Source organism: Phoxinus phoxinus (genome assembly GCF_949152265.1).
Source record: "Phoxinus phoxinus genome assembly, chromosome: 1".
NCBI classification, from domain to species: Eukaryota; Metazoa; Chordata; class Actinopteri; order Cypriniformes; family Leuciscidae; genus Phoxinus; species Phoxinus phoxinus.
This window is the reverse complement of record NC_136876.1, coordinates 9,279,856-9,306,409: the sequence shown is the minus strand read 5'-3', so window position 1 is coordinate 9,306,409 and position 26,554 is coordinate 9,279,856. Positions and strand designations below refer to the sequence as shown.

Here is a 26,554-nt window from a genome sequence, read left to right as displayed (position 1 = left end):
AACACTTTATATTGTCCCTGTATGAGTAATGAGCGTGGGAAATTTAAAATCAAATTACTTTATTGCAGTTTATAGTATATGTTATAAAGTCGATTTTAGATTCATATGGACATATTATGGTGTTTTAGTTAGTTTGCATGTTGAGTTTGATAAAGATAGGTGTCAATTTATTTTGTTCTGTTATTGATGATTTATCCATGTTTTATTGTGAGAAATAACAGTATTATCTTTCAATAGAGCAGTTTAATAGGCTTTTATCATACATCCTGACTCAAATAATGTGTTTCTAACAGCAAACACTCAGAATAAAGTGAGATGATCTGCTGATGATCCTGAATGGCTTGTTGAATGCGTGTTGATAGTCTGAGGCTCATCAATATTAACAGATCTGCTGAAAACACTCTTTATTTCATGACAATAGTTCCTGTTCTTCACATCTCCTGTAAATTGACACTTAAAGTTCAATTCATTGGTGTCCGCAGACTGAGGGTATTTGTTGGTTACTATATGTTTATTTCTGTTTTGGCTTTCAACTGTTTTTCTTGCCATTTATTATTGGAGGAATTTGCATTATTATGTCCATGAGCATAAAAACAAACTCAGTAGGCCTAACTCTATTTTTAGATTTTGGCTGATCAGCTCCTCCAACACTGGAATTCATCGGCAGTGAAGCTCCTCCCACAGCAATCACATCATCAGTGAAGCTCCTCCCACAGCAATCACATCATCAGTGAAGATCCTCCCACTGTAATTATCCAATAAATGCTGTAAATTCCCATCAGCTACAAGTGAAGACGAGCATGAAAGCATCAGGAAGAGCTGAAATCTGCAGAGACTGAGTTTATTAAAGAGGACAGTGAGAACATGAGTGATCCAGAACCCTGCAGAATGAAACACACTGAAGAACAAAGAGGTTGGTGTTTATTCTTCATTCATTCAGGGGTGTAACAATATATCACAATACAAAAATGCAACAATACTGCATGTATTGTGGATAGTGCCAATATATATTGTGAATAGTTCACCCAAAATAAAAATTACTGTCTTAAAAAAAATCCTTTTAGTTGAAGGGTCGGTCAAAATCCCTTGTCTCTTCAGTCAGTTATATATATTTCATTCTATATCCTTTTGAATGCTTACATTACTTTTATACAAATCAATAATCAAATATATATATGAATTATCACATAATCATTTCTATATTCTTTTGTGCTTGTGAAATTATATATTTTCTCTAGAGAGCAATGCCATTTCTCTGCCTTTCTTCCTGAGGAGCTATGTTTTGGCTAACTGATAATACGAAGCTCAAGCACTCTTCGGCCTTGGCGATGTTATTTGGTGGTGTTCTGTGTGTGTGTGCGTTTGACTTTCTACGTAGGCATTTGGGACACAACGCTCAGCCTCATCGGCGCTCTCTTCTAACCTGCGAGGTCAAAACTGACCTACATCTAAGGATTGGCGACAGCTATCCTAACTAATGGCGATAGGCACATTTTATCTGCTCACATGTGTGAAATTGTTTATGGTTTTATGTTCTCTTAGCCAATCAGATGTATGATGATGCGATGCTTGCCCTTGCAAAATGGTATAATTGGTGTATTATTTTGTGTAAGGTAGAGTTGGCTTGCGACCTCCTCGTGAGACTTCGACGCTCGCCCTACCGATGAAACTGCAAACTATTCTTCAGTAATTTTTTATCCTTTTGATTGAACTTCACGACTCCTTGTCTTCTTTCATCATATCTGGTCTCGGGTCTTATAACTGTTACCTCCTAACATATTGATTTAGCCTTTCAAGGTTTTAGAGATTTAGGGCCCTATTTTAACGATCTAAAACGCAAGTGTCAAAGCGCAAGTAACTTTGTGGGCGGATCCCGGCGCTGTTGCTATTTTCCCGGCGGGATAAATGCCTCTTGCGCCTGGCGCAAATCTAAAAGGGGTTGGTCTGAAGTAGCTTCATTATTCATAGGTGTGGTTTGGGCGTAACGTGAAATAAACCAATCAGAGCGTCCTCTCACATTCCCTTTAAGAGATCGCTATTATAACGGCGGATTTGCCAGCGCACGCCAGGAGCAGTTCACAGCCGAGGAGACCGACGTTCTCGTCAGGGCCGTAAAACACCGGGAAGTGACATTGGGGATGATGGGAGAAACCCACCCAAATTAGCTTCGGTTAAACGGGCGTATAATTTGGGTAAATGTGTAGCCTAATCTAGATATTTTTTTTTTTTCACATCTTCACGGACACAACAATGATTTCCCTCGTGTGTTAATATTTTTCCTTGTAATAATGTATGATTTGCAAAAATGAAAACTGCTGCGTCTGTTTATAATTATTAGAGAATCAAAGTGTATGCGCGTTAACACGCTACATTATGGCCAAGCACGCGCCCTTAAAATACCATATCACTATCGCGCAACGCGCTGCTGTCTTTAGACTGGGTTTTTCCTGGTCAGTGGCGTAATTGCTTTCTAAAACTGGAAAATAGCACCAGGGGAGTTTTGCGCCAGAACACGCCTCCTCTTTGCGCTGAACCGCCCCCGCGAGCGCAAGTTCATTCCCTAATTTACCGATGTGCGTCTTTGGAGGGAAAGGTCTGCTGTGCGCGGCTGCAAAATAGGAATGATACATGCGTCGTTGTACAAAGTCAATTGCGCTGGTTGCAAGATAGGGCCCTTAGTGTGCCAGCACCAAGTCCTAGACTATTCGTTTACACCCACAATATAATATCATATTTAGCATTTTAATCAATAGTATATTTTTTGTTAACCTTTTAACATATGTATTGGAGTTGCACAATAATATCGTATCATGAGTTCAGTATCGTGATATGTATCGAATCCTGACACGAGAGTATCGTTACACGCCTATTTATTTATGATGCTGATCACTTTTTTCTTAAAGTCCCTCTGTAGTCAATAATTGTATCCCTTACAACTCATCTTTGATCATCAAAATTACATATTTAATTTTTTTTCCATAACTTTAAAACTTAACACTTTAAATCTTTAACAGACTGTGAAATAAAATAAAATAAAACTATGAAATGGGTGCAAAAATGTTTTGACTTTCAACAAATGGTCAGTAAAGGGAGGTTTGAGAATTTCAAATTAGTTGTCAACATTACTTCAAACTAAATATTATTTTAGATATTTTATTTCATATTTATAGTATATCTGGTTCATGATTTTTGCAACATTTTGTTGAGTGAAACTTTGTTTGATTGTTTACAGCTTATTTGAAGATAAACACGTAACTAGTGTTGAATTAAAAATGTTTAGCATTATCTGTGAAATACGTAATAATAAGCTTATTTTAAAAACTGGGTACAATGAGATGACATTATTCTACTCAACCTTCAACCATCGAGAATAAAAGGACATTTAAAAGCATCAGCAAGGTACTTTTTCAACAGACTATGAATAACCCGTAAAATGTAATTCTTGGGATATTCGTAAATGAAATCAGGAGAACAGACCACAGATTTGCAGTATGTGTTTTCCTTTTTCATACTGTTATGGCAGAAACAATGGGAAAAGAAGATTATAATATGGAAGAAAAGAAATGCAGTGACTGAAAATCTACTCTTGCCGTATTCTTGTAATAACATGTCACGTTAAAATACAAGCGTTACGTTAATATCATGATGTCTGAAAATAAAACATGAAGGGCCATTGATGGCTCATTCAGTCAATCTGACGGATAAACTTTATTTGTTACTCAACCTTATGATTTTAAAAGATTTGTTTCAGTCGTTTTGAATGGAAGATCCCCTAAACCGGAAATACCATAATTCAAAACGCAGTTGGCACGTCAAGAAAAATTGGATAGTAAAATAAATTAAACTGCAATCTAAATGTTGGTGTCATAATTCCAGTAGTGTTGTATGTTTTGATATTATGTTAGATAATTCTGTCATTGATTATTTGTATTTAATAGTATTCACTTTTATGATGCATTGAAAATCAAATTAATTTTCAATTAAAATTAAAATTTCTTTTTTTCTTCAATTTCAGACCTGATGAAAGTGAAGGAGGAGAGTGAAGAACTGAGTGAAGTGAAGGAGGAGAGTGAAGAACTGAGTGAAGTGAAGGAGGAGAGTGAAGAACTGAGAGAAGTGAAGGAGGAGAGTGAAGAACTGAGTGAAGTGAATGAGGAGAGTGAAGAACTGAGAGAAGTGAAGGAGGAGAGTGAAGAACTGAGTAAAGTGGAGGAGGAACATCATGTCAATCGCTCAAAGATTAAAAAGAAATTTGTAAAGAAAAGAAGTGCCAATAAATCTTTCGCCTGCACTCAGTGTGGAAAGAGTTTAACAACCAAACAAAGTCTAGAGGGTCACATGAGGATCCACACTGGAGATAAGCCGTTCACATGTGATCAATGTGGGAAGAGCTTCAATCAAAAATCACAACTTTATTTTCACATGAGGATCCACACCGGAGAAAAGCCATTCACATGTGATCAATGTGGGAAGAGCTTCAATCAAAAATCACAACTTTATTTTCACATGATGATCCACACCGGAGAAAAGCCGTTCATATGCGATCAATGCGGCAAAACATTTATTTGGGCATCAAACCTGAAGACACACCTGACAGTTCATACGAAGGAGAAGCCACATTCATGTTCTGTGTGTGGAAAGAGTTTTTCACTGCTGCAATATTTACATGGACATCAGAAAATACATACCGGTGTGAGAGAGTACATGTGCTTTGAGTGTGAGAAGACTTTTATTACAGCGAGATGTTTAAAACTGCACCAGAGAATTCACACTGGAGAAAAACCTTACAAGTGTTCACACTGTGACAAGAGATTCAGTCAGTCACAACATCTGAAAATACATGAGAGGATTCACACTGGAGAAAAACCTTACAAGTGTTCACACTGTGACAAGAGATGCAGTCGATCAGAACATCTGAAAATACATGAGAGGATTCACACTGGAGAAAAACCTTACAAGTGTTCACACTGTGACAAGAGATTCCGTGTGTCATCACATCTGAAAACACATGAGAGGATCCACAGCAGAGAGAAGCCGCACACGTGTGATCAGTGCGGAAAGAGTTTCTCTTTTAAAAGTGACCTGGAGATACACATGAAGATCCATGCAGTGGAGAAACCACATCACCACAGTCTTAGATCACAGTAAGAAGTTCATCTTTATGTGCTGAGCAACAAAATCTCTTCTGTGTAAGTTAGTCACAGTCAAATATCTCTTCTCCACCTATAGTTGACGCTGTTTCACTGTGGCTGGTGTTGAATCATCCAGGTTTTGAATGAGGCCGACACCTGATGTGATTGTAAAGCACTCTGTGTGTACAGTAGTAAATAGTAGCGCTATATAAATGCTTCATTCATTCATTATAATATGGAGCACCTGAAAAAAAAATCCGTGACAACGGTTTTGCAATCCGGCCCCTCAGTTTATTAACCGTAGGCTACTCTCACGGATTCTTAAACTGTTCCCTCGATCGGTGTAACAAATCATGCCCACAGATTAATAAACAGTACCCTCAATTTCCTTATCCACGCTCTTAGATTTGTAAACCGTGCCTTCAGTTTTTGCAATCTGTAGCCTTCCCACAAATTCATAAACCGTACCCACGCTTTCTCAATCCGTTCCCGAGGGTTTGTAAACTGTAGGCTAGTCACGGATTTGTTGCCTCTCCCCTAGTCTGTGTCGGGTGATTCAACTGGGCCATCTGTTTAGGTGCGGGATGCATTGCATTCTGTTTAAACATACTTTTTTTTAAATGGATAATTTCGTGAATTTTCTAAAAAATTACATTTACTTGTATCTTTAAAGGCCATTTTGTTTTGTGAGGAAAAAGCTCAGTATAATAGAATACGCAAAAATAGACTTCACATATAAAAAAATAAATATAACACAAACATATTTCCAAAACTGTAAAAGGTTAGGTTATATATAAAAATAAAACATTCATAAATTATGTTATGATAAACGTATTACTGTCTTAAGTTAACTCATGTATAGTTATAAATGCAAATAATAATAATTATTATCATTATTATTATTATTACATTTATTAGGCAACATATTTACAAGACTCTTTTATCCAAAAAAGGAACAAAGCAATTAGTAAAATGTCACTCATAATACGGATTAGACAATAATAATACAGGGCTAAGATTATCACAAATAAACACAAGATTTTGACGCATATGCAAGGGTTTGTGGGGAGTGTGTAGCGCGCACTGCATGGCACGGAGGTGCGGGCGCGAACACTTGCATTTTCCTATCAACAGTGGAAACAACTTAAAAAACTCTATCATTTCTGGTCATACAGAAAATAATACATTGTTCGCAATTACTTTTATTTTTGTAAACTTACAATAACAAGAAAATGTTGTGCTTTTGCGAAATAAAAGAAAACAATCAGGTGCACTTTTATGATCTCCGTGAACTGGAGCGCGTCTCAAAAATGAACTGAAACAAAATATAGCCTATGTAGGCTAAAGCTTGAAATGTCCACTTTTAAACGAACAAATTCAAATCGAAAGCAAATACCTTCTGATTATGTAATCCGTATGAAAGGTGCATTTCTCTCTAAAGACACATTCGCTTTACAGCGGAGATGGAGATATGTTTGCAGCCGCTACTGATATAGAAAACACTAGTTTATTAATAAACAATTAAAATGCCTCGTTATTTTTTCAGACACATTTATTATCATTAGCCTATATATCACATAAAAATCACATTTCTTTAGGCTGTGGTTCCAGAGACATGGCTCTTCTCATTCAGCACCGTGGAAAAAAATATAATTTCCGGGTTCAAATTTGGCCTTAGAAAACCATTAAAATCAAAACATTTTCCATATTAATTTGTGAATATTTAAATGTTTGATAAAGGGGCAAAAAGTCATAAACAAAAATCTGAAAATACGTCAACTTTATTTGTTTGCGCAGCATTTGGTGTGTACAGTTCAAATAAAAATTTTGGTGTTCAACTTTGTGTTTTAAAAATACAACAACCATTCATTTTTCGTTTTTCAATTGACCGTTCGCAAAGACCCGCTCCCTTAGTTACTGTCGCTATATCCGACAAGCCACGCTGCTCTCACGCCACACCATGTTCTCACGCAGTGAAAAATACGTTGCGGAGCTGTAAGAAGGAATTAGGATCAAAATAACTCAAAGAGGATTGAATTACAGTGAAAAAGAACCAAATAAATATGCAAATTATTCAGAATTAATATTTAACACTTTATCAACTATTCGAACACAGATAAGTTGAGGTTAGGGTATTTTATCAATTCTGGACAGAATATTATCCCGTGGCCTATGGTAATAATATCAAAATTATGATCACTGATTATGAGCAAGGTAACAAAATCTACAGTTTAAGGCAGTAACTTGTACGCACACAGCAAGATACTTGTATGTAAAATCAACAAAGACTTTATTGAACTACTCTAATACTACTACTACTTTGGCTCCTGCGATGGGTAGGGGTGCGTCCCATCCCTGTGCGTTGAGCCGACCAGATTAACCAGTTGTTTCCAGTGCTGACGGTCTTGTGCCAGCTGCTCTGCATCCTCCACAGCAACTCCATGTTGTTGGAGGTCGCCCGCAAGGACGTCAAGCCATCGGGTGCGGGGTTTACCTCGTGGTCGTCTCCAGCCTGCGGCCTTTGGATCAAACTGGAGAATAGCTCTCGTCGGATGGTCAGGAGGGAGGCGGAGGACATGGCCGAACCAGCGGGTGCGACGTTGCGCAGCTAGGCAGGATGCTCTAGGCTGGCACGTGTGGGCTCTAAGCACTTTATTGGAAATCCGCTGGGGCCATCTGATGTTCTCGATGGTTCTGAGAGCCCTGCTATCAAAGCCATCTAATCTAGCAGCAAGTGTCTTATTTAAGGGCCAAGTCTCCGAGCCATAAAGCAGGATGGGGAGTACTGCTGAGTTGTAAATCCGGAGCTTCGTCTTGCGTGAGATGGTCTGGTGCCGCCAGAGTGGTTTCCAGAGAGACTGCAGGGCTGACGCAGCCAGGGCTCTTCTGCGAGTAATCTCTGGATTTAGGTCCCCGTTGTCTGTCACTATGGATCCCAAATACACAAAGTTCTTGACAGGCTCTACAATGTCATTGCCAAGCCGCAGGGAATGTGGATGCGGTCTGTCACCGACATACATGAACTTGGTTTTCGTCCAGCTCACCTGGAGGCCATGCTTCTCAGCCTCTTCACTGTATATGCCCAAAGCGTCTCTCAGCTGGCTGTAGGATGTGCTGAGCAGGATGGTGTCGTCAGCGTACTCCAGGTCAGTCAGGTGGTAACTGCCGAAGGACACTCAGGGGACCCGCTCACAAACCCTGGACATCAGATGGTCAATGATGCAGTTGAAGAGGTCAGGAGCAGCCACGCAGCCCTGGCGGACGCCACTGGAGATGGGAAACCAGTCTGAGTCTCTGCCGTTGATGCGGACACAGCTCTGAGCGTTGCTATAAAGCAACTTAAACAGGGCAACGATCTTAGGTGGTGCTCCAAGGGCGTGTAGGATACTCCACAGTGAAGTGTGGCAGACGGTGTCAAAGGCAGCCTTCAGATCTATGAACCCGATGTAAAGATGGCGATCTTTACGGAATTCATAGGTCTTCTCTATCAGCAAGCGAACGGCGGAGATTTGGTCTGTTGTGGAGCGGTTAGGCATGAAGCCAGCCTGTTGAGGACGGCGGCTGCTTCTGATGGCTGGGAGAGCAGGAGTGAGCAAGATCCTGGTAAAGAGCTTGCCGGGGATGGAAAGAAGGGTAATGCCTCTGTGGTTGCCGCAGACTAGCCTGTCACCCTTACGTTTCCAGAAGGGCAAGATGACTCCTCTGGTCCAGTCGCTGGGAAGCCTCTCTGTCTCCCACACCTCATTGAATATGTGGGTAAGCCACTCGACGATGCTTTCACCGCCTGATTTTAGCATCTCAGCGGTTATAGCACAGATGCCGGGGGCTTTCCTGTTGTTAAGTTTTTCCAGAGAGGCTCTGACTTCCTCAGGTGTGACTGGGTCAGTACTACAGACAACAGTAGGGGCTGCAGCGTTAGCGGCCGGTGAGATGGCGGGATCAGCCGGGGAGATACCTTGCTGCAGAAGGAGGCTGAAGTGCTCTTTCCAGCGTTCGAGGCAGTTTGCTTCAGTTGCTATACGGTTGCCATCAGAATCTTTCACCAGGGCTGTCTTGATGCGTGGGCCATTACGGGCTTGGCGCAGCAGACTAAAGACACGGCTCATATTGTTGTTATTGGCCGCGGACTCTAGATGTTTAGCTTCTGCTTGCCAGAACTTCTCCCTATCCTCGGCTATAGCCACATTGCGCTGGCGGTTCAGTCGCTGATACTCCGTCAGATCACCTCGGAGTCGGGCCTCACGTCGCCGGTCGATGATGTTGAGTGTCCTCTCCGATATCCAAGGCTTTTTCGGGGAAGGTCGAAAGCATCCGAAGACATTGTGGGCTGACTGGATGACACTTTCCTTGAAGGTCTGCCAGTCGTTCACCTTGTCGGTAGCCAGGTTATCAAAGGTGCGGCGGATGGCGCAGCTGAAGTCTGTGGCGATGTTTGGATCACTGAGTAGGGAAGAGTCCAGGCGAAGCTGAGTCTTGGTGTGCTGGTTGGCTCGCAGCTTTAACTTGAGCTGGGCCACCAGCAGGCGATGGTCTGTGTTGCCAAGCTCTGCTCCTCGGTACACACGGCAGTTGGTGACAAACGACTTCCAGCGTCGAGAGATGAGGATATGGTCCAGCGCTTTCCTGGTTCTGCCATCTGGGCTGTACCATGTCCAGTGATGGATAAGCTTCCGGGGAAACCAGGTATCAGCAACACAGAGGTTGTTGTGGTGGCAGAGAAGGAGTAGGCGGTTACCGTTGTCGTTTGTGGACCTGTCAGCAAAAGTTGTGCTGACAGGTGAGCCTGTGGAACGGTCACTGCTAGACAGAGTGGCATTAGCATCGGTGAGGATGATGGTGATGTCGTGTGGTGAGGCTTGGCCAACAGCCTGATGGAGTTGGTCAAAGAAGGTATCCTTTGCGTCCTCATCAGCGACATCAGTTGGGGCATAAGCAACGATTACTGTCATCTTGCCGTGTTGGTGGTGAAAGCGGGCTGACAGTAATCTGTCGCTCAGGGGTGTCCAGCTGATGAGGGACTTGCGAAGGGCCTTTGGGATGGCAAGTGCCACACCATAAAGGCCTGTCCGTCTCTCGGGGCCACTCCAGAGGTAGCAATGGTCGCCTGCTGTTGTTTCGCCATTGCCATGCCATCGAACTTCACAGAGCCCAGCCAAGGAGATGTTATTGCTCTAATACACTAGGGGTGTCACGATTCTCCAAATCCTCGATTCGATTACATTTTCGATTCTAAGGTCACAGTTCGATTCGATTCTCGGTTTTTACTTTTTTTTTTTTTAAAGCACAGGTTGCTATGCCATTTTTAGACCAGACTTTTATGCATAATATCTGACCTTTGTTCACAATGTACCACACTACATTGTCAAATTTAAAACATTTATTAAGAACATAATGTAGCAATAACTTATTTCAGTCAATTGGAAACTTAAACAAAATAACCTGCGATCTAGTTTCTCTTTTGTAACTGCAGTCTTCTTCACAGAAGATGACATTCAAGTTCACAACAAAACAAACAAACAAACAAACAGTTTAACAGATCAATCTAAGCGTCACGCAGAGCCACATCTTTAAAATTCTAACACTTTATTCTCTGAGTGTACACACACACACACACACACACACACACCGGCGGCGCCATTCGGCGTCTGTCTACGGCGCCCAGCAACGGCTCAGGACCTTTGTTAAATTAATCCTGCCGCGCCACAGAGCGTCCGGTGTGCGATACCTCGAGTTGTCATGGACGCGACGCGACGCTTCTCGTCCGGTGTGTGCGATACCTCGAGTTGTCATAGACGCGGCGCTTCTCGTCGGGTGTGCGGCCCAGAGAGGAGGTTGACTCGCAGCATTTCAGCACGCGTGTTTTTTTCATAGACAGTAGCCTATATAAACGGGTTTTTTCCGCTTGGCAAGCCGACCGAACGTAACATGGGGGCGTGGCAGCATCGACGATTCCATTTTTTAATTCGATGATCGAGATTGTGACTTAATTTCGATCGATTTCGATTTAAAATCGAAATCGTGACACCCTTATAATACACACAAACTAAACTAACGAAAACACACAAACATTTATTCAAACAGTGACAGAGAAAGGTGATGTTATTAACGGAGTGTGAATGGAGTCCCAAATGTCTAGCGTTAGACACTATTTCTTGACCGCAACCTGAGAGAATCAATCTACTAGCACTTTAATCTTAGTTCGTTTTCTTAATAAGATTTGCACCAGTTCAGCCAGAATTAGGAGATTGTGTGCTTGCGTTTGGATGCTCCTGTGAGCGCGTGCGTTCCCTTCTGTGACAGTTGCTGGAGGGAATCTCTTCGGCGCTGATTGGCTGGCAGTCGGTCGATGATGCGTTCTAAGGGACAGCACTCGATGGTGAATGGTTGGTTGACTTTGCCGGGTGGCGCTTGGTGCGCGGGATTTCCTGGATTGAAACGGATTTTGGAGGAGCTGTTGGAGCGACTCTGAGAGGGTTTTCTTTTACGAAGTTCAACGAAGCTAAACACACAGAAAGAACTCCACAGGTTATATAAAGCATACATGACACTTAAGATATATGTGAGGTAAATACTGGTGATCAATTCAGCTTATTGGAAGCAATTTTGAGACCGTTGTTTGTATTAAAGTGGGTTCATTTCAGTCTATTGGTTTTGGAGACAAAAGTCTCTGGAATTTACAGCTGCAGAAAGCTGGTGTCCCTGGTTTAAGGTTTATGGTGATTCCGGGCCATGGGGATGCCTTAGCATCCTTCGTTTTCTGATAAGGCTGAGGATTTATGCATTGGGGTCACCACAGGGCTTCTTGGCCATTTGGTCTTAAGTTTGGGGAACAAAGAGAAATCTTTTCCTGCTGTCCTGGCATCGCTGGTATGAGATTAGACAGGCACAAAAAGGGAAAGGGTGTGTTGTGGAAATTATCAATATTAAAACCTGGATGAAGGAGACAAAGTCGATTCTCAAAAGATTAAACAAAGTATTTTATTTCTTGCAAGAAATAAGACGTTCCCACACAGACAGCGTCTGATATGAGAAGGTCCATGGCATTCTCACGCAGAGAGCATCTGACATGAGAAGGCGAAGGCTAGTCCCTTTCGCCAAGGTTATATACCCTAACACACCCTGTGTAAAAATCCTTTGTTACCTTAAAGGGAGATGTCTTAGCTCATTATCTCATGTCCAACCCAAATTCTAACTGGTCTGAGCAACGTCATGTCTGCAAAAGTTTCCTGTTCTTAGCTGCTGCTCTTTTTCAAACATCTTGTCTATCTTTAGTTCGATCAAAGCTGCGCACATATTTTTCACACTTATAGTCTTTTGCCTTCACATGACCCAGTGAACATTTTGTTCCTTCAAGCTTGTTAACTTATGCATTTATAAAAAGCTTAGTTTTATATCTTTAATAATGTGCTTTTGATTATATTCCTTTAAATGCTTATGAGTACAAATTAATCTTCATCGTTAATAAAAGTTGTACCCATATAAAAGCAAAAGAACTGATTAAAAAGTAAAATTTCCATAACAATCCACCCCATGTTCATTCAAAGAACATACACACAATTTGACATTTACTTTTCCATACTCTAAATTTACCCCATGGTTATTACATTTTCTAGTCAAACTCATGTTCGCCCTCGTTCTCAAAATCCTCATCATCATCATCCTCAGCCACTGAAACATTAACTTCACCCTCTGGTGCCCTACTTATCATTGTTGTGTATTCCCCTGGATTCATTCTCACCATTGTTACAGTCACTGCCTTAGCAGTGATTCTAGAAATACAATTCATTAAACATGGAATCATCAAAAGAAAAATCAAAATCAAACATCCGATTGGCATAATGGTACTTATTAACCATTTCGTCCACCCCTGCAGGCCCAAGAACCAATTATCTAGTGAAGATGACATTTCATCTGGAGTGGCTACGGCCATTTTCATGTGTTCTATTATGTCTGATACATTTTGATAGACGTCAGTCAAATTAAAACAACAAGAGGTTCCTAACATTTTGCATATTTTCAAATAAACCTCCTACATCTAAAAGTCCTGGATAACAGCACCCCATCCATTTATTAGGAAGGGTGTGGAAAGTGGTTTGACCACAGACACATACTGTTCAAGCTGTTGTCTCTCGGAGGTCATCGTCGTCACTTGGACATGTGATATTTGTACCATTAGATGTTATACATTTGTTATTATTCATGATTATCGTGGTTTTACAGTGTGCTGTACCAGCCATTATTGCCCCTTGTTGGGTCCCTAATTTACATAGACATACGTCGCCTAATTGCGGTTTCACTGCCCATACCCTGTCAAAGTCTCTAGTACTGTGTTCTGATGGGTTCTGACATTTGACTTTCTTTGGAGATAATTTGATTTCTATAGAATTTTCACATTCAGTAATTTCTACATAGTACATGGAATTAACCCTATTAATTCTCCTAAATTTTCAGTGATTTCTTCTAATTCCAAAAACTCTGGCATCATTCTAATGTAATGACCCTGAAGTGAGACATACCCCGCCTTGGTCAATAGACCCTCTCTGATAGCATCCTGATTACCTCCGTACACATATTGCCCTTGACATGGATCCTTACAAAAATACATGGCCTTACCCCATTTGTTCAAACGTTCTGGATTATACCCAGGTCCTGCTGCTGAAATTGGATCACATATTATGCTTATCTTACTCCCTTTACCCTTTGCCATTTTCACCTCTACGCTATCATCTTGTGCTAGCTTACAGCCACATTAATTAAGAGGATAAGAGTTAGTGACCTATTGCCACACATTACAACCTTGTCAGGCGAGAAAATGTTCTTGTTTGAACGATATCAGTCCCGTTTCTCTATGTATTTTTGGTCTCAGGGCAGGTCTAGTTGATATGATCAGACAGGTTATTTCAATGCCCACGCCGTTAAAGTTCCACAAAGTCCTTGATACAGTTCTGACCACTCCTGAAATTGCACAATCGTCTCTTACTATTGATTCGTCTGCTCTCCAGTGACGGTGGTTTTCAAATTGGTAACCTACAGGATGACACGTGGCTCTGGTTAGTCTGATCTCTGTTTGGCACTCGTTAGCTTTGAGTGGGATTCTTCTTCCGTTGCAGCTACCGCATGAGCTAGATCCTCGACTTTCACCGCATTGTGAGTTGTCAGCAAAACCTGGAATGGTCCCTGTCACCTTCCAATGCTTTCGTCTCAGATCCTTTATCAACACGAAATCTCCTCGGATGCTGTGCAGGGCCGTCTCAGCTGGCTCTGGAACTGCTGCCTGGACCTGTTTTGAGATATCACAGAACACCTTATCCAGCTCAACACAATATTGCAACATGTCATTTTCACACAGAGTGGTGTCAGGCAATGTTTGAGGATTGTGTGCCTCCCAGTCCATCTTTCTCATTCTCATGTAAGTTAGTTCCTCCTGATTCCGGATGTACCCAGGAATGCTTCAAACTGAAATTGCACTGTTTACAAAATGTGAACCATTGTCACTTAATAATTTTTCAGGATTTCCCCATCGTGGGACAATTTTTGTAGGAGCAGTTTTGCCACTCCTTTTGAATCTGCCTTTGTTGTTGGCATGGCTTCTACCCATTCTGAAAACATGTCGACTGCCACTATGCAGTATCTCTTTTTGTCAGATTTTGATAATTCAATATAATCGAACATTACATTTGAGAATGGTCTCTGCGGCCTGGGATGCCCCCCTGTCTCATTGCCTGACCCCTCCTCACATTGTTAGTACCACAAATCAAACATCCGCTGCAAAAATCTGCTGCCACTGTGGAAAAACTTTGGTAAATCAGTTATTTTGCATAATAGTAAACATCTCCATTTTGATGCGTGATCCAATCCATGCATCGGTTTAGCATATGCCTGAAAGAAATGAGAAGGTAAACATGGTTTATTATTGGCTGGGGCCCCATTGTCCATTTTTATATTCACGGCCTGCCTTCTTCCATTTCTCTTTATCATAGGCAGAAGCGTGTTGTTGCATCGCTGCTGTCACCTAGTTCCTCATTCAACCGTATTGCTATGGTTATCTGAACAGGAAGTTGAGCTGCAGCCTTCTCTGCTAATCTGTTTTCCTTTTCAATGGATACTGCATTTTCTTTTTGGTCTATAGTCGGATTTGGTCTTTATTTGAATCGGCTCACAATCTGCAATCAGACCTACATAATTTTTTTTTTTTTTTTTTAATCAGTAGCCCATAAACATTTTGGAAACTCTCTCCAACCCGTCTGTTATGACAGGGAGTTGTGTTAAACTCAGTCTGTTTAGTTTCACTTCCTCATCCAACACTGTGACTGCTCTCAAACTTCTGTGTTTTATGACATGGCTGTTTGGTACCTTCACTTTGGCAGATCAGTCGTTTTTGATCTATTATGACCCAGTCGGTCAGTTCATGGCACCTGGCCATGAAGGGACCCGCGTCACGCCATTCAGCCTTCACTGGTTTGGCCAGTGATATGAGGCTTGTGCATTTTCCATGTCATAAAACACTGTCTGTTTGTCAGTCAATTTCACATTCAAAACACACCATTGGTCAGTCCCATACACATAGTCAGTTGTCACAATTTCTATGTCAACATTAAATCATCGCTGCGCATATTCATCATCATGATCAGTGCTTACATGAGAAGTGCAATGTAAATCTGAGTCTCTCATAAATTCAGAAGATGGCAACACTCTGCCTTTGTGGTCAGACATGTGTCAGAAATTTGCCATTCATATACAAACAGAGGAGCTTCCTCTGTGCCTTCAGTTTCATGCATCATTCTCATGTCAGCAGTCAAGCCCTGATCATCACAGTGAAACAAAAACCCCCAACTTACAACGTAAATCCCTTCGCATTAAATTCACTGGACATGACTTAGTAATTTAAAAAACAATGCACATTATTATTTTATTTTTCCCCTTCAATTGAACACTCAAGTGTTTTCGAATATTGTTCTATGACCACATGACCAGTTGCACTTCTGGAAGAAGTCGTCTTCCCAGATAGTGGAACTGGTTTTTCAATCTCTGTGGCTTTAATTACAAAATTGGAAACTCCCGTGTCAAGCAGAAATTATAAAGATACGTCATTAACAGTAATTTCTATCAAGGGTAAAGAAATATGAGTCTTATAGAAAACACTAGCAAGCAAGTCTTCATTGCATAGAGCAGAATCAGAAAATAAAGGTAGACTTTACTCATCTGCTGGAGAGACAGGAACCCCGTCGCTCACCCCCTCCTCCTCCTTTCCATCCACCTGATTCCTGCCTTTGCCGTGTGGGCAATCATTATACCAATGTCCTTTAAGTCCACATTTGAAACATTTGTCTGGATCATAGGGCTCTTGGCGTTGTTGTTGACAGTTTCGTCCTTTTCCACGACCACGTCCTCTGCCTCTTCCTCTGCCATTGCCTCTCTGGTTCTGTTGGTGATGGGTGGAGTCGTTGTTGCCCATATACACACCTTGCATTGTCACCAGGGCCAACATGAGGTCTTTGTCTTGCTTGGCTGCGTTGATTTTTCGCTGCACTTTCATGATGTCTTGCGTGTCGTCTCATTTCTGCTGTCGAGGCCAGTTGCCATCCGACACAGCTCTTTTGAATTGCTTTTGAAATGTCACTGTCCAACCATCCAAGAACAAAGTCTTTACTTTCATTTTCTGGAGGGCTGCAGAGCGGTGGTGGTTGTTCGTGTGGTGCGTTAGGAACTGCGTGATCCCGTCCTTCTGCCTCGGCTGGAATCTGGTTAGGATTGCGAGGAGGTGGAAGATGAGCCGGATACATCCTGTCCTCCTATCTTATTCTCACAAAACAAAAACAAACAAAAAAACAATGCCATAATAGGGAGAAGAAGAAACAATGTCAGATGTCATTTTTCAAAGATACGTGTAGTGGCGGTTTTATGATATTCATTGATCTTTAGTAAAATATAGATGATTCAAAGAATGTCACATGTGTGTCTCTCACTTGTAGTGAGAGAAGATTCTGTTTATGTACCTGGGAAGGCAGAAGGGAGAGACACTCCAGAGAACAGACGAACAAGGACCTCTGACCTAGATGTCAGAAGGCCATTTGATGCAGGGGGGGCTTAGTGACGAATCTAAACTAGTGTTATGGCTTCCTTGTCTATGGAAAATTACTGAATGGAAGACTACTGGGAGGAAGGCTCTGGCAAGAAGACCTTGGGAGCATAGGAGATAAAAGCTGGTTCAGTCTGTCTGGGGGTGTGTCACTCTTCTGCACAGGGTAACAGCTGTGTATTAGACTGCTCCTTCTTGCAAGAATAAATACTTCAAATTTTATAATTTGACTCTGAGTCTCCCTTACGCAGTGATGTTTGTTTGATGAATTTTTGCCACAACATACGTCATTTTTAAGATTGCATAATGCGTTTCTCTATGTGTCTTGTCTTTCCTCTTGACAACGTGAGTAGACCAATTTTGCTTTTGTTTTTGTCAAATGTGACACGCTTAAACTAGAGGATGGATACCCGACCCGAGCCCGACGGGACCCGCCGGTACCCGACGGGCCGGGCCGGGTTCGGACAGATATTTAGAAATGATGTTCGGGTTCGGGTCGGGCTCGGTCACATCAGCGCGATAAGGCATTGAACATTTTAAATTTAAAACAGCTTATGTAGGTAGCCGATGTGCCTGATGCTTTCACTTGATGCAAACGTTCGTTTTTGTGATTTAAAATACATGTAAAATATTACCATAACATCCGTCTTCCTGTGTGCGGACATTTGTTTATGTAGCCGTGACAACGACACACGTGCATAATGTGCGCGCGCCAGGTGTTAAGAGCGCTTATTGCTCCGCGCGCTGATGCGCTTGTCCTGTTGACATTTCCGATTGCCTTCCTACAGTTGCTTAATAAAAGCGGGCTTTCCACACAAACAAACGTACAATTGTCATTAGTATGAGAAAAAAAATTTGATTTTAACTGCCGGTCTCGGGTCGGGCTCGAACATAAATATATTTATGCCTGTCGGGCTCGGGTCGGGTTCGGTTACTGCTCTGTCGGACGCGGGCCGGGCTCGGACTGAAAAAGTCGGCCCGATCCGCACTCTAGCTTAAACCCCCATTGAACCCATATTGCTCTTTTAAATACGGCACATATTCATGATACCAAATTCCTATTGCTTTGTCCATTATTTTGTATGAACCCTTCGAGAAATCAACCTGTTCTCCATCCTTCTTTTTTGAATTTCCGTTACCCATTTTTACTTAGACAATTTTGTTTGTTCAATTTCCCTATATTAATTAATTTTATTAATCCATATTTGCGTATTTTTATTTATTATTTTATTACTTTATATTTACCTATAAATTTTCCTCTTTCCTTCTTCTTAATCAACAGTATTTATATTTGCGTATTTAAATATTTTCCCCCGCGTGGTCACCACGCACTATATTTACTGTGTTAATTCTCCTCTCAGCGTGGCCACCACGACCTGCCTACATCCGTCAATATAGGACTTTCAAAACTGCCTGCCTCCGTCGATGCAGGTCTTTCCCAAACAAGTGCCTCTTCTAATGTTCGAAAATTACAATCAGGCTTATTTCAAGCAAGCACCTTGTCTGGTGTTGAGAAATTTTCTATCAGACCTATTCTCAACTCTGGCCCTTTTAGAGAAGAATTAACACATGGCATTTGAGAACTTACTTTCAGGCTTATTCTCAAACCCTGTTTGGAAACGCTTATTCCAAAACCCTGACCCTTTTAGGAAAAATATTCAATACGCAAATCATTTCCTTATCTACTATGTGAATAATTTTCTCTCACCGTCTTGTGAGTCTCACTGTCTGTGAGTTCTTTAATCTTGGCATTGCGTCCACCTAGGTCGTCGTGAGGAGTTGAACAATTCTCTTTCCTCAAGCTTGAGGATTTTGAGCCGTAGAGTGTTCTCTCGGGATGGCCAGTCAACTGTTCCCCTCACGACGATCATCGGTTTTGCAATCGCATCCTCGTCGCCATTTGTTGTGGAAATTATCAATATTAAAACCTGGATGAAGGAGACAAAGTCGATTCTCAAAAGATTAAACAAAGTATTTTATTTCTTGCAAGAAATAAGACGTTCCCACACAGACAGCGTCTGATATGAGAAGGTCCATGGCATTCTCACGCAGAGAGCATCTGACATGAGAAGGCGAAGGCTAGTCCCTTTCGCCAAGGTTATATACCCTAACACACCCTGTGTAAAAAATCCTTTGTTACCTTAAAGGGAGATGTCTTAGCTCATTATCTCATGTCCAACCCAAATTCTAACTGGTCTGAGCAACGTCATGTCTGCAAAAGTTTCCTGTTCTTAGCTGCTGCTCTTTTTCACACATCTTGTCTATCTTTAGTTCGATCAAAGCTGCGCACATATTTTTCACACTTATAGTCTTTTGCCTTCACATGACCCAGTGAACATTTTGTTCCTTCAAGCTTGTTAACTTATGCATTTATAAAAAGCTTAGTTTTATATCTTTAATAATGTGCTTTTGATTATATTCCTTTAAATGCTTATGAGTACAAATTAATCTTCATCGTTAATAAAAGTTGTACCCATATAAAAGCAAAAGAACTGATTAAAAAGTAAAATTTCCATAACAGGTGACATCTCCTTTAGCCACCTCGGCACCATGAATGTGTTTTATGACTTACTAATGGTTCGATGGGGAATCGTTCCGAACTGTGGAATGCGGTGTTGGGTTAATTTAATGAAATGGCCTGTTCATGGATAATCCTACAGAGCAGAGAGGACACTGACAACGCGCTGACAGACCAGGTTACTTTTTGGTTACTTTTGATATTAAACATTAAACAAAGTCTCACCGTTCAAATTTGGTCATTTTTTTAAAAAGAAATTTAAACAATAAATATCGTTTTGTGGCTCTTTAATGAGTCTGACAGATCGCTCTAGAGCATCAGTTAAAGCTGCTCGTGAACCGATCATCTCTTCCTTCTAGTTCATTTATAGCATCAAATAAACATGAATGAACATCAGAAGGAATGTTGTTTTAACCGCGGAAAGGCGTCAGTACACTCCGCTTCTCAAGTTCAAATCCTCCCATGTTAATCTACTAACTCTCCTGAATGCTTTGTCAGACAAAATGGATGGCGAAGTATGATTGGTCAGATCACCTGTCAATCAAGCTCCCTATGAAGGGTCGATTGTGTGAGAATTTTAAACCTACATTTAACAACAAATGTATATTTTAGTCAGAATTATTGCTATTCGTCTGCTTGAGGTGCTGGAGCTCGTTCTGTAAAGATGAACAGAGACTCACTCACTCTCAGGTTGTAAGTTATGCAATGGGAAAAACTCATCTCAAGTCAGAGTAAACAACACGGGCATCTGTACAGCGTCCAGGGCAAACTGTGTTAAACCGAAATATGAAATATTGATTATTCATCTCGTCTCTTGGAACCTGTTTTTTTTTTTTTCAGAACTACTAGAAAGCATCTGGAAGGAGAGAACAGAAAGAACGCCAGTGATCCTGAACCTGCAGAATGAAACATCAAGATACTGAATAACAAAGAGGTTGGTGTTTATTCTTGATTCCTCATTCATTCATCATGATGAAGAACATGCTGATACTCACCAGATTTACATTGTTTCAGGTCGAGAACAAAGTATATCTGCGAGCAGCAGTTATCGGGGTTCAAGCATTTTAATGCCTCACATATGAGTAAAATTATATATTTTTTATTTAGCAAGCATGTATCCACTTAGATCATAGATGGGAAAAATATTTACAGGCAATTTACCATAGGAAATATGTGCTTTTTAAAAATGTTTTTAACAGTTATAGCACCACCTATGGTCAAACAAACCTTCCCGCTGTGCTGCCATTCTGGGTTGCAGAAGAATAGGACACAGGAGTAGAAAGTTGGACACTTACTTCACTAATAAAAAAAATAAAAATAATCTAAAGTCATTATTGCTCCATAAAGTGAGATTAAATGCATACAAATATTTATGAAGACAAAAAAAGTGTTCAGGGAGTTCAGTCAAATGTTTGAATGTGCTCTTTGGGGTCGGGAATTTAAATGTGGAAAAGAGAAAATCCTAGGCACTGTCCTTAAAAATTATTTAAAAAGCCTGTATTTTACTGGCTATTTCATAACAGAAAAATGAAAAGACATTGGGGGAAAAGCAACCCACGAGTAGCTGCGCAAACAGTCACACCCTGAAGAGTGCTTTACTTCTCCCCATGTCTTTACATTTTTCTATTGAAATAGCCAGTAAAATAAAGGCTTTTAATTTTTTTTGAAGAAGAGTGCCTTGGATTTTCTCTTTTCCGCATAAAAATATTATAAAATATTTTTTAATTATTGAAGGTTTGTGTAATATTCTGATATTGAATCAGAATATTTTTTTGTGGCAGTGAGATGAGTAAATGCATGTTCTCATTTAGTCTAGAACTACAATAACCATCATGTTTATACACAACAGCTCTACACTTATTACCAATTTTTCTGGAGAGCTGTCAGTCAATAAATGGGGAAAACAAAGTTCCTTGCGTTACTTATTTGAAAAAGTAAGCCAGATATTTTGCTGTAAATGTAAAAGTAATGCGCTACTTTACTAGTTACTTGAAAAAGATACGTAACTCGAGTTACGAATCTGATTACGTAACGCAAGTTACTTGTAATGAATTACCCTCAACACTGATAATTACAAATATTAAATGAACGATTTGATTGACAGCAGTGGTTTTATAGGCAAAGTTGTTCAGTATGAGGAGATCTATCAAATTATATGAATGTTGTGTGGATGTGTGAATTACCACGTTATTACTGAGGCATAAAACTCATTAGCCGATTCCCAAAACTTGTACAGACCTATTGGGCCATGAATCGAACATGCCCACTGAGTTTCGTTCCGATCAGCCTCCATTAACCTGGTCTAATAGGTGCTCAAATTTCATTTCCCGATGGCGGCCATGTTTTTTGAGATACACCAACGTAATCATAGACAAGCTTGGCATCTCAGACATAGACACTGCATGCGGTACAGAAAAACGGTGAAGTAGTTATAGCCATTTTACATTTACATTTATGCATTTGGCAGACGCTTTTATCTAAAGCGACTTACAATGCACTTATTACAGGGACAATTCCCCTGGAGCAACCTGGAGTAAAGTGCCTTGCTCAAGGACACCCTGGTAGTGGCGGCTGCTGGGATAGAAACAGCAACCTTCTGTTTTTTAATAGTTCAGTGGTTCAGTGGCATCCCAGATAGCTTAGAAACTATTGAAAGGAAGAATTGTCTAAACTCGTTAAATCACCCAAATCAACATGTATGTTATGTACACTCAAAAAAATAAATTGTTGAATGAACATGATTTAATCGTATCACCCATTATGCATCTAAGCAAGATTTGAATATTTTATTTGAACACAATATTGGTTTGTAAATTGAACATGATTGTAATATGTCAATGCAACTTCTTTGCAACTAATTGAATCAACATGTTTGTATTGTGTTAGACGAATCAAATGTATTCTCATTCACTCAAAGCACAGGAAAGCAGAATCACCAAAGGAGAAAATCTAATTTTTAAGTTACCATTATGGAGATCAGTGTGTGTTTTAGTTGGGCTCTTCACCCTTAAATTATTAACTAAGTTTTGTTTGACTGCTGTACATAAGTTATAACAGCCAGATTAACAAATAGGAATGGTGATCTGATGGTGTTGATTGTGTATTAACATAACCAATATTTCACAATCATTTAACCTGAATCACTGAACTCATCTAGAGTCCAATTTATGAGTTAAGTTTAATTTATTAATTTTAGCTGCATAATAGGTTTAGCCTTTTCAATGAAATTAAAACGATCAAATCAATAAAAATATATATATACACATTTTTTTTTTGGGAACACACAGACATCAATAATCAGTGTATGAATCTCAACAATGGTAACATTTATAAAGCACGTTGCAGTGCATTCTGTGTTGCACCAATCAAAACTCATTCATAGCTCCCATCATGCATTGCTGCATGAATAAATAATGAGCTTATGATCAGAGGTGATCTGTTTCTCACCATTGCTGAGATTCATACGTTAAATCTTGATGTCTGTGTGTGCCTAAAAAAGAAATGTGTATATACATTTTTTCATTTTTATTGATTTGATCGTTTAATTTCATTGATAAGGCTAAACATATTGTGCAGCTAAATTTAATCAAATAAACCTAAATCATAAATTGGACTCTATACGAGTTCAGTGATTCAGGTTAAATGATTGTGAAATAATGGTTATGTTTATACACAACCAACACCATCAGATCATCGTTCATCTGGCTGTTATAACTCACGTACAGCAGCCAAACAAAACTTAAAGTTAATAATTTAAGGGTGAAGAGCCCAACTAAAACACACACTGATCTCCATAATGGTGACCTAAAAATTTGATTTTCTCCTTTGGTGATTCTGCTTTCCTGTGCTTTGAGTGAATGAGAATACATTTGATTAGTCTAACACAATACAAACATGTTGATTCAATTAGTTGCAAAGAAGTTGCATTGACATATTACAATCATGTTCAATTTACAAACCAATATTGTGTTCAAATAAAATATTCAAATCTTGCTTAGATGCATAATGGGTGATACGATTAAATCATGTTCATTCAACAATTTATTTTTTTGAGTGTATGATATGTACTGAAAGAGATGCTTCCAGAGGTCATAGATGATCTAATGGTATTAAGAATAGGATCTATGTCATTAGGATATGTACCGAAATCTTTTAAGCTGGCTACTATTAAATCTCTTCTTTTTTTTTTACGCAACTTGATCCTACAGAATTAGTCACTTCCCAAAACACCTGATATACTCGTTACATCAAAAGATTAATGGGATCTACGCTAATATTAGTCTCTCTGTTTCTCCCAAGGTTTACCGTAGTCAGCCGTATCCAGATCAGGACCTGCGCCTGGACATGACCACAACGCAGCCCTGAAGTGTCAGCAGAGATTGTGTCAACTTTTGACTCAAGATTGACCCTCCTTCCCTTTCCCTCTGTACAGATAAAAAGGTTATCAAAATGATTCCCGTTCACATGAATCCGCGGAAACGACAACCGTCGCAAAATGGCAGCAGCCGCGTTTGAATGGAATAAGAGATCAAGTCCAGGATACCAGATGACAGAAACAGTACACACAATTTTCATTTGACTGAGTTTTAATATTTTATTAGCTCACCAAATGCAAAACCTATCTAGCGTATAGCTGAAGACTAAAATTTCATCATTTAATATTGTTTTTAGTATTATTATTACTTTTTATTAATACTCATAATTAGTTGTATTATGTATCTGTATTATTGGTTTTTATATACACTCATAATCATTTGTAATCATTGTATTTTATGAATCATAGTGTTTTTTGAATACATGTGCGAGTAAGAAAGACTTGGGTGAATGTTCATTTATAAGTCTGTATTAAAGATTGGTACTGTCTCCCCCATTGTCTCTGTCTTGAGCACGTGACCACATTTTTTAACAGCCATAAAACTAACTTATCTGATCGTGGTCATGGTAACCAAGACCTTCTTGCACTCACTGGGGGATGGGACCACAGATCCCAGAGTGAGTTTTAAAGATTGTTTAGCTAATCTTTAAATTAATGTAGATAATTGTTAGCTAATGTAACGACTGAGACAAATCAGACACAATTATATATACCAAATAATTGTGTCTGATTTGTCTCAGTCGTTACATTAGCTAACAGGAGCGATGCTATCAACAGCAACAATAAAAAGGCAATGGTAAATGTTAAACTCTACACTTAAACTTAAACAAATGTGACATTGGAGACACTCACAAGAATCAATAAAATAAAAGATCAGGGTCAAATCAAGGTCTGAATGGGCCTTTAGTAGAAAATTCCTTAAATAAATAAAGCAATGTTATTTCATTTGTATATTTTTTCCTCTTTTGTACATTGTTTTATGTACTTTGTTCTTATGTATATTTGCGATTTATTCAAACATTGCTTTTTCTTTTGCTATAGATGTTCTGCCCTTTATCTCAAACGCCTTGCTTGAGTATGCAGTCAGATAACGCCTCCCAAAGACAACAGACACAGGAATTGTTTCCAAGGTTTACTGCTGTCCAAGGAATAACGTAAAACTGTAATAATACAAAATACGAAATCCTAAATGTACAGTCAATTACATAATTCACATAAGCACAACAAAGGCTTTTTACATCGCATATATAGCAACTATACCAAAACAGATTGTGTAATTTACAAAACAAAGAAAACTACATTTACATCTGGGATATAAGATATAATATAAGATATAACAACTAAATATGCAGGAATTATAATGTAGCAACATCTACGTACCGAAAGTGCCTTCAAACAGCTTAAATTAAGGAGCAATAGTAGCCATAACCGCATGCTCTTCTTTGCTGCCGGGCTCACATTTGTGATGTCATCATATAAGGACTTTACTGATACTACATGCAATACCCAACTTTGAACAGAGGGGGACACTATAGTACAACTTTTATATCAAATAAATGCAGAATGTTCATATAGAACAGCACACTCCCTGTCTGGTATTTGGGGAATAAGTACAAAGTTTCCTGTTGTACTGCTCGTATGGCAACTTCTGTGCTCTGAAGTATTGTGTCAGCACTAAGAGGAAGTTTGCAACAATGCCATCCTTTGCATGCCTGAGGGGTGTCGTTTTGACCCTGCTTATAAGAGCGTGCAATATGAATCAGCTTTCCTACAATTCGGATCAGGCGGCTCCAGTCCGAAAAGCGTTCAAAGCGATTTGAGACAGTGGTATGCAACACCGTTATTTGTGGACGAACTTCTGAATCTCGATCAGGATCAACAAGTGTGAAGGGTTCTTTGGGGAAAGTCTATGTTTCTGGATTATGCAAGAATGCTGGTCCCCTGAACCAGATAGTGTCCTGCAATTTGGCTGGAGCTATTGGTCGTGTTGCAACATCAGCTGGATTATGCTCTGAGCTCACATAATGCCATTGTTCTGGATTAGTGCTTGTCCGGATTCTCTGTACGCGATTGCTTACATAGACATGAAATCTACGTTTCTCGTTGTAGATATAGCCAAGGACCACTCTACTATCTGTGTAGAAGGTGATCTCATAGAATTTGACAGCAATCTCTGCAATGATGGTTTCCATCATGTTCACAGCCAAGACAGCCGCACAGAGTTCCAGACGAGGTATAGTGTGCTCTGGTTGTGGCGCTAGCCTTGCTTTGCCTGTGATGAAACCCAAATGACAGCTACCATCTGAATCAACTGTTTTGAGGTAAGCAACCGCTGCGATTACTCTCTCAGAAGCGTCTGAAAACACACAGAGCTCCTTGAACTTGGCGCCTGACAACGATGTGAGCCCATACACTGTAAAAAATAAAACATAGATTTAATTTATATTTAA

At 40.0% G+C, this 26,554-nt stretch overlaps 3 protein-coding genes across 3 annotated transcripts in view; 2 read left to right on the top strand and 1 right to left on the bottom strand.

Annotated features, from left to right (window-relative positions):
- Positions 1–26,554, top strand: part of LOC307000598 (uncharacterized protein) — a 496,331-nt gene that overhangs the window by 33,047 nt on the left and 436,730 nt on the right. The gene's annotated exons all lie outside the window — the stretch shown is intronic.
- LOC307000631 (uncharacterized protein) overlaps positions 1–26,554 on the bottom strand; it is a 426,328-nt gene that overhangs the window by 57,636 nt on the left and 342,138 nt on the right. The gene's annotated exons all lie outside the window — the stretch shown is intronic.
- LOC307000774 (uncharacterized protein) lies at positions 735–24,592 on the top strand. The gene is made up of 4 exons (XM_079616616.1): positions 735–913; positions 4,016–5,144; positions 20,570–20,663; positions 24,029–24,592. Exons 1-3 carry the CDS (start codon positions 865–867, stop codon positions 20,634–20,636), a joined length of 1,245 nt encoding a protein of 414 aa, XP_079472742.1. The 5' UTR covers positions 735–864; the 3' UTR covers positions 20,637–20,663; positions 24,029–24,592.

Bases quoted from the DNA above. Each gene is read 5' to 3' on its own strand.
- LOC307000774 (XM_079616616.1), top strand. From the start codon at position 865: ATGAGTGATCCAGAACCCTGCAGAATGAAACACACTGAAGAACAAAGA. The intron at 914-4,015 runs GTTGGTGTTTAT...CTTCAATTTCAG, and splicing joins ACACACTGAAGAACAAAGAG to ACCTGATGAAAGTGAAGGAG. The intron at 5,145-20,569 runs GTAAGAAGTTCA...TTTTTTTTTCAG, and splicing joins CACCACAGTCTTAGATCACA to AACTACTAGAAAGCATCTGG.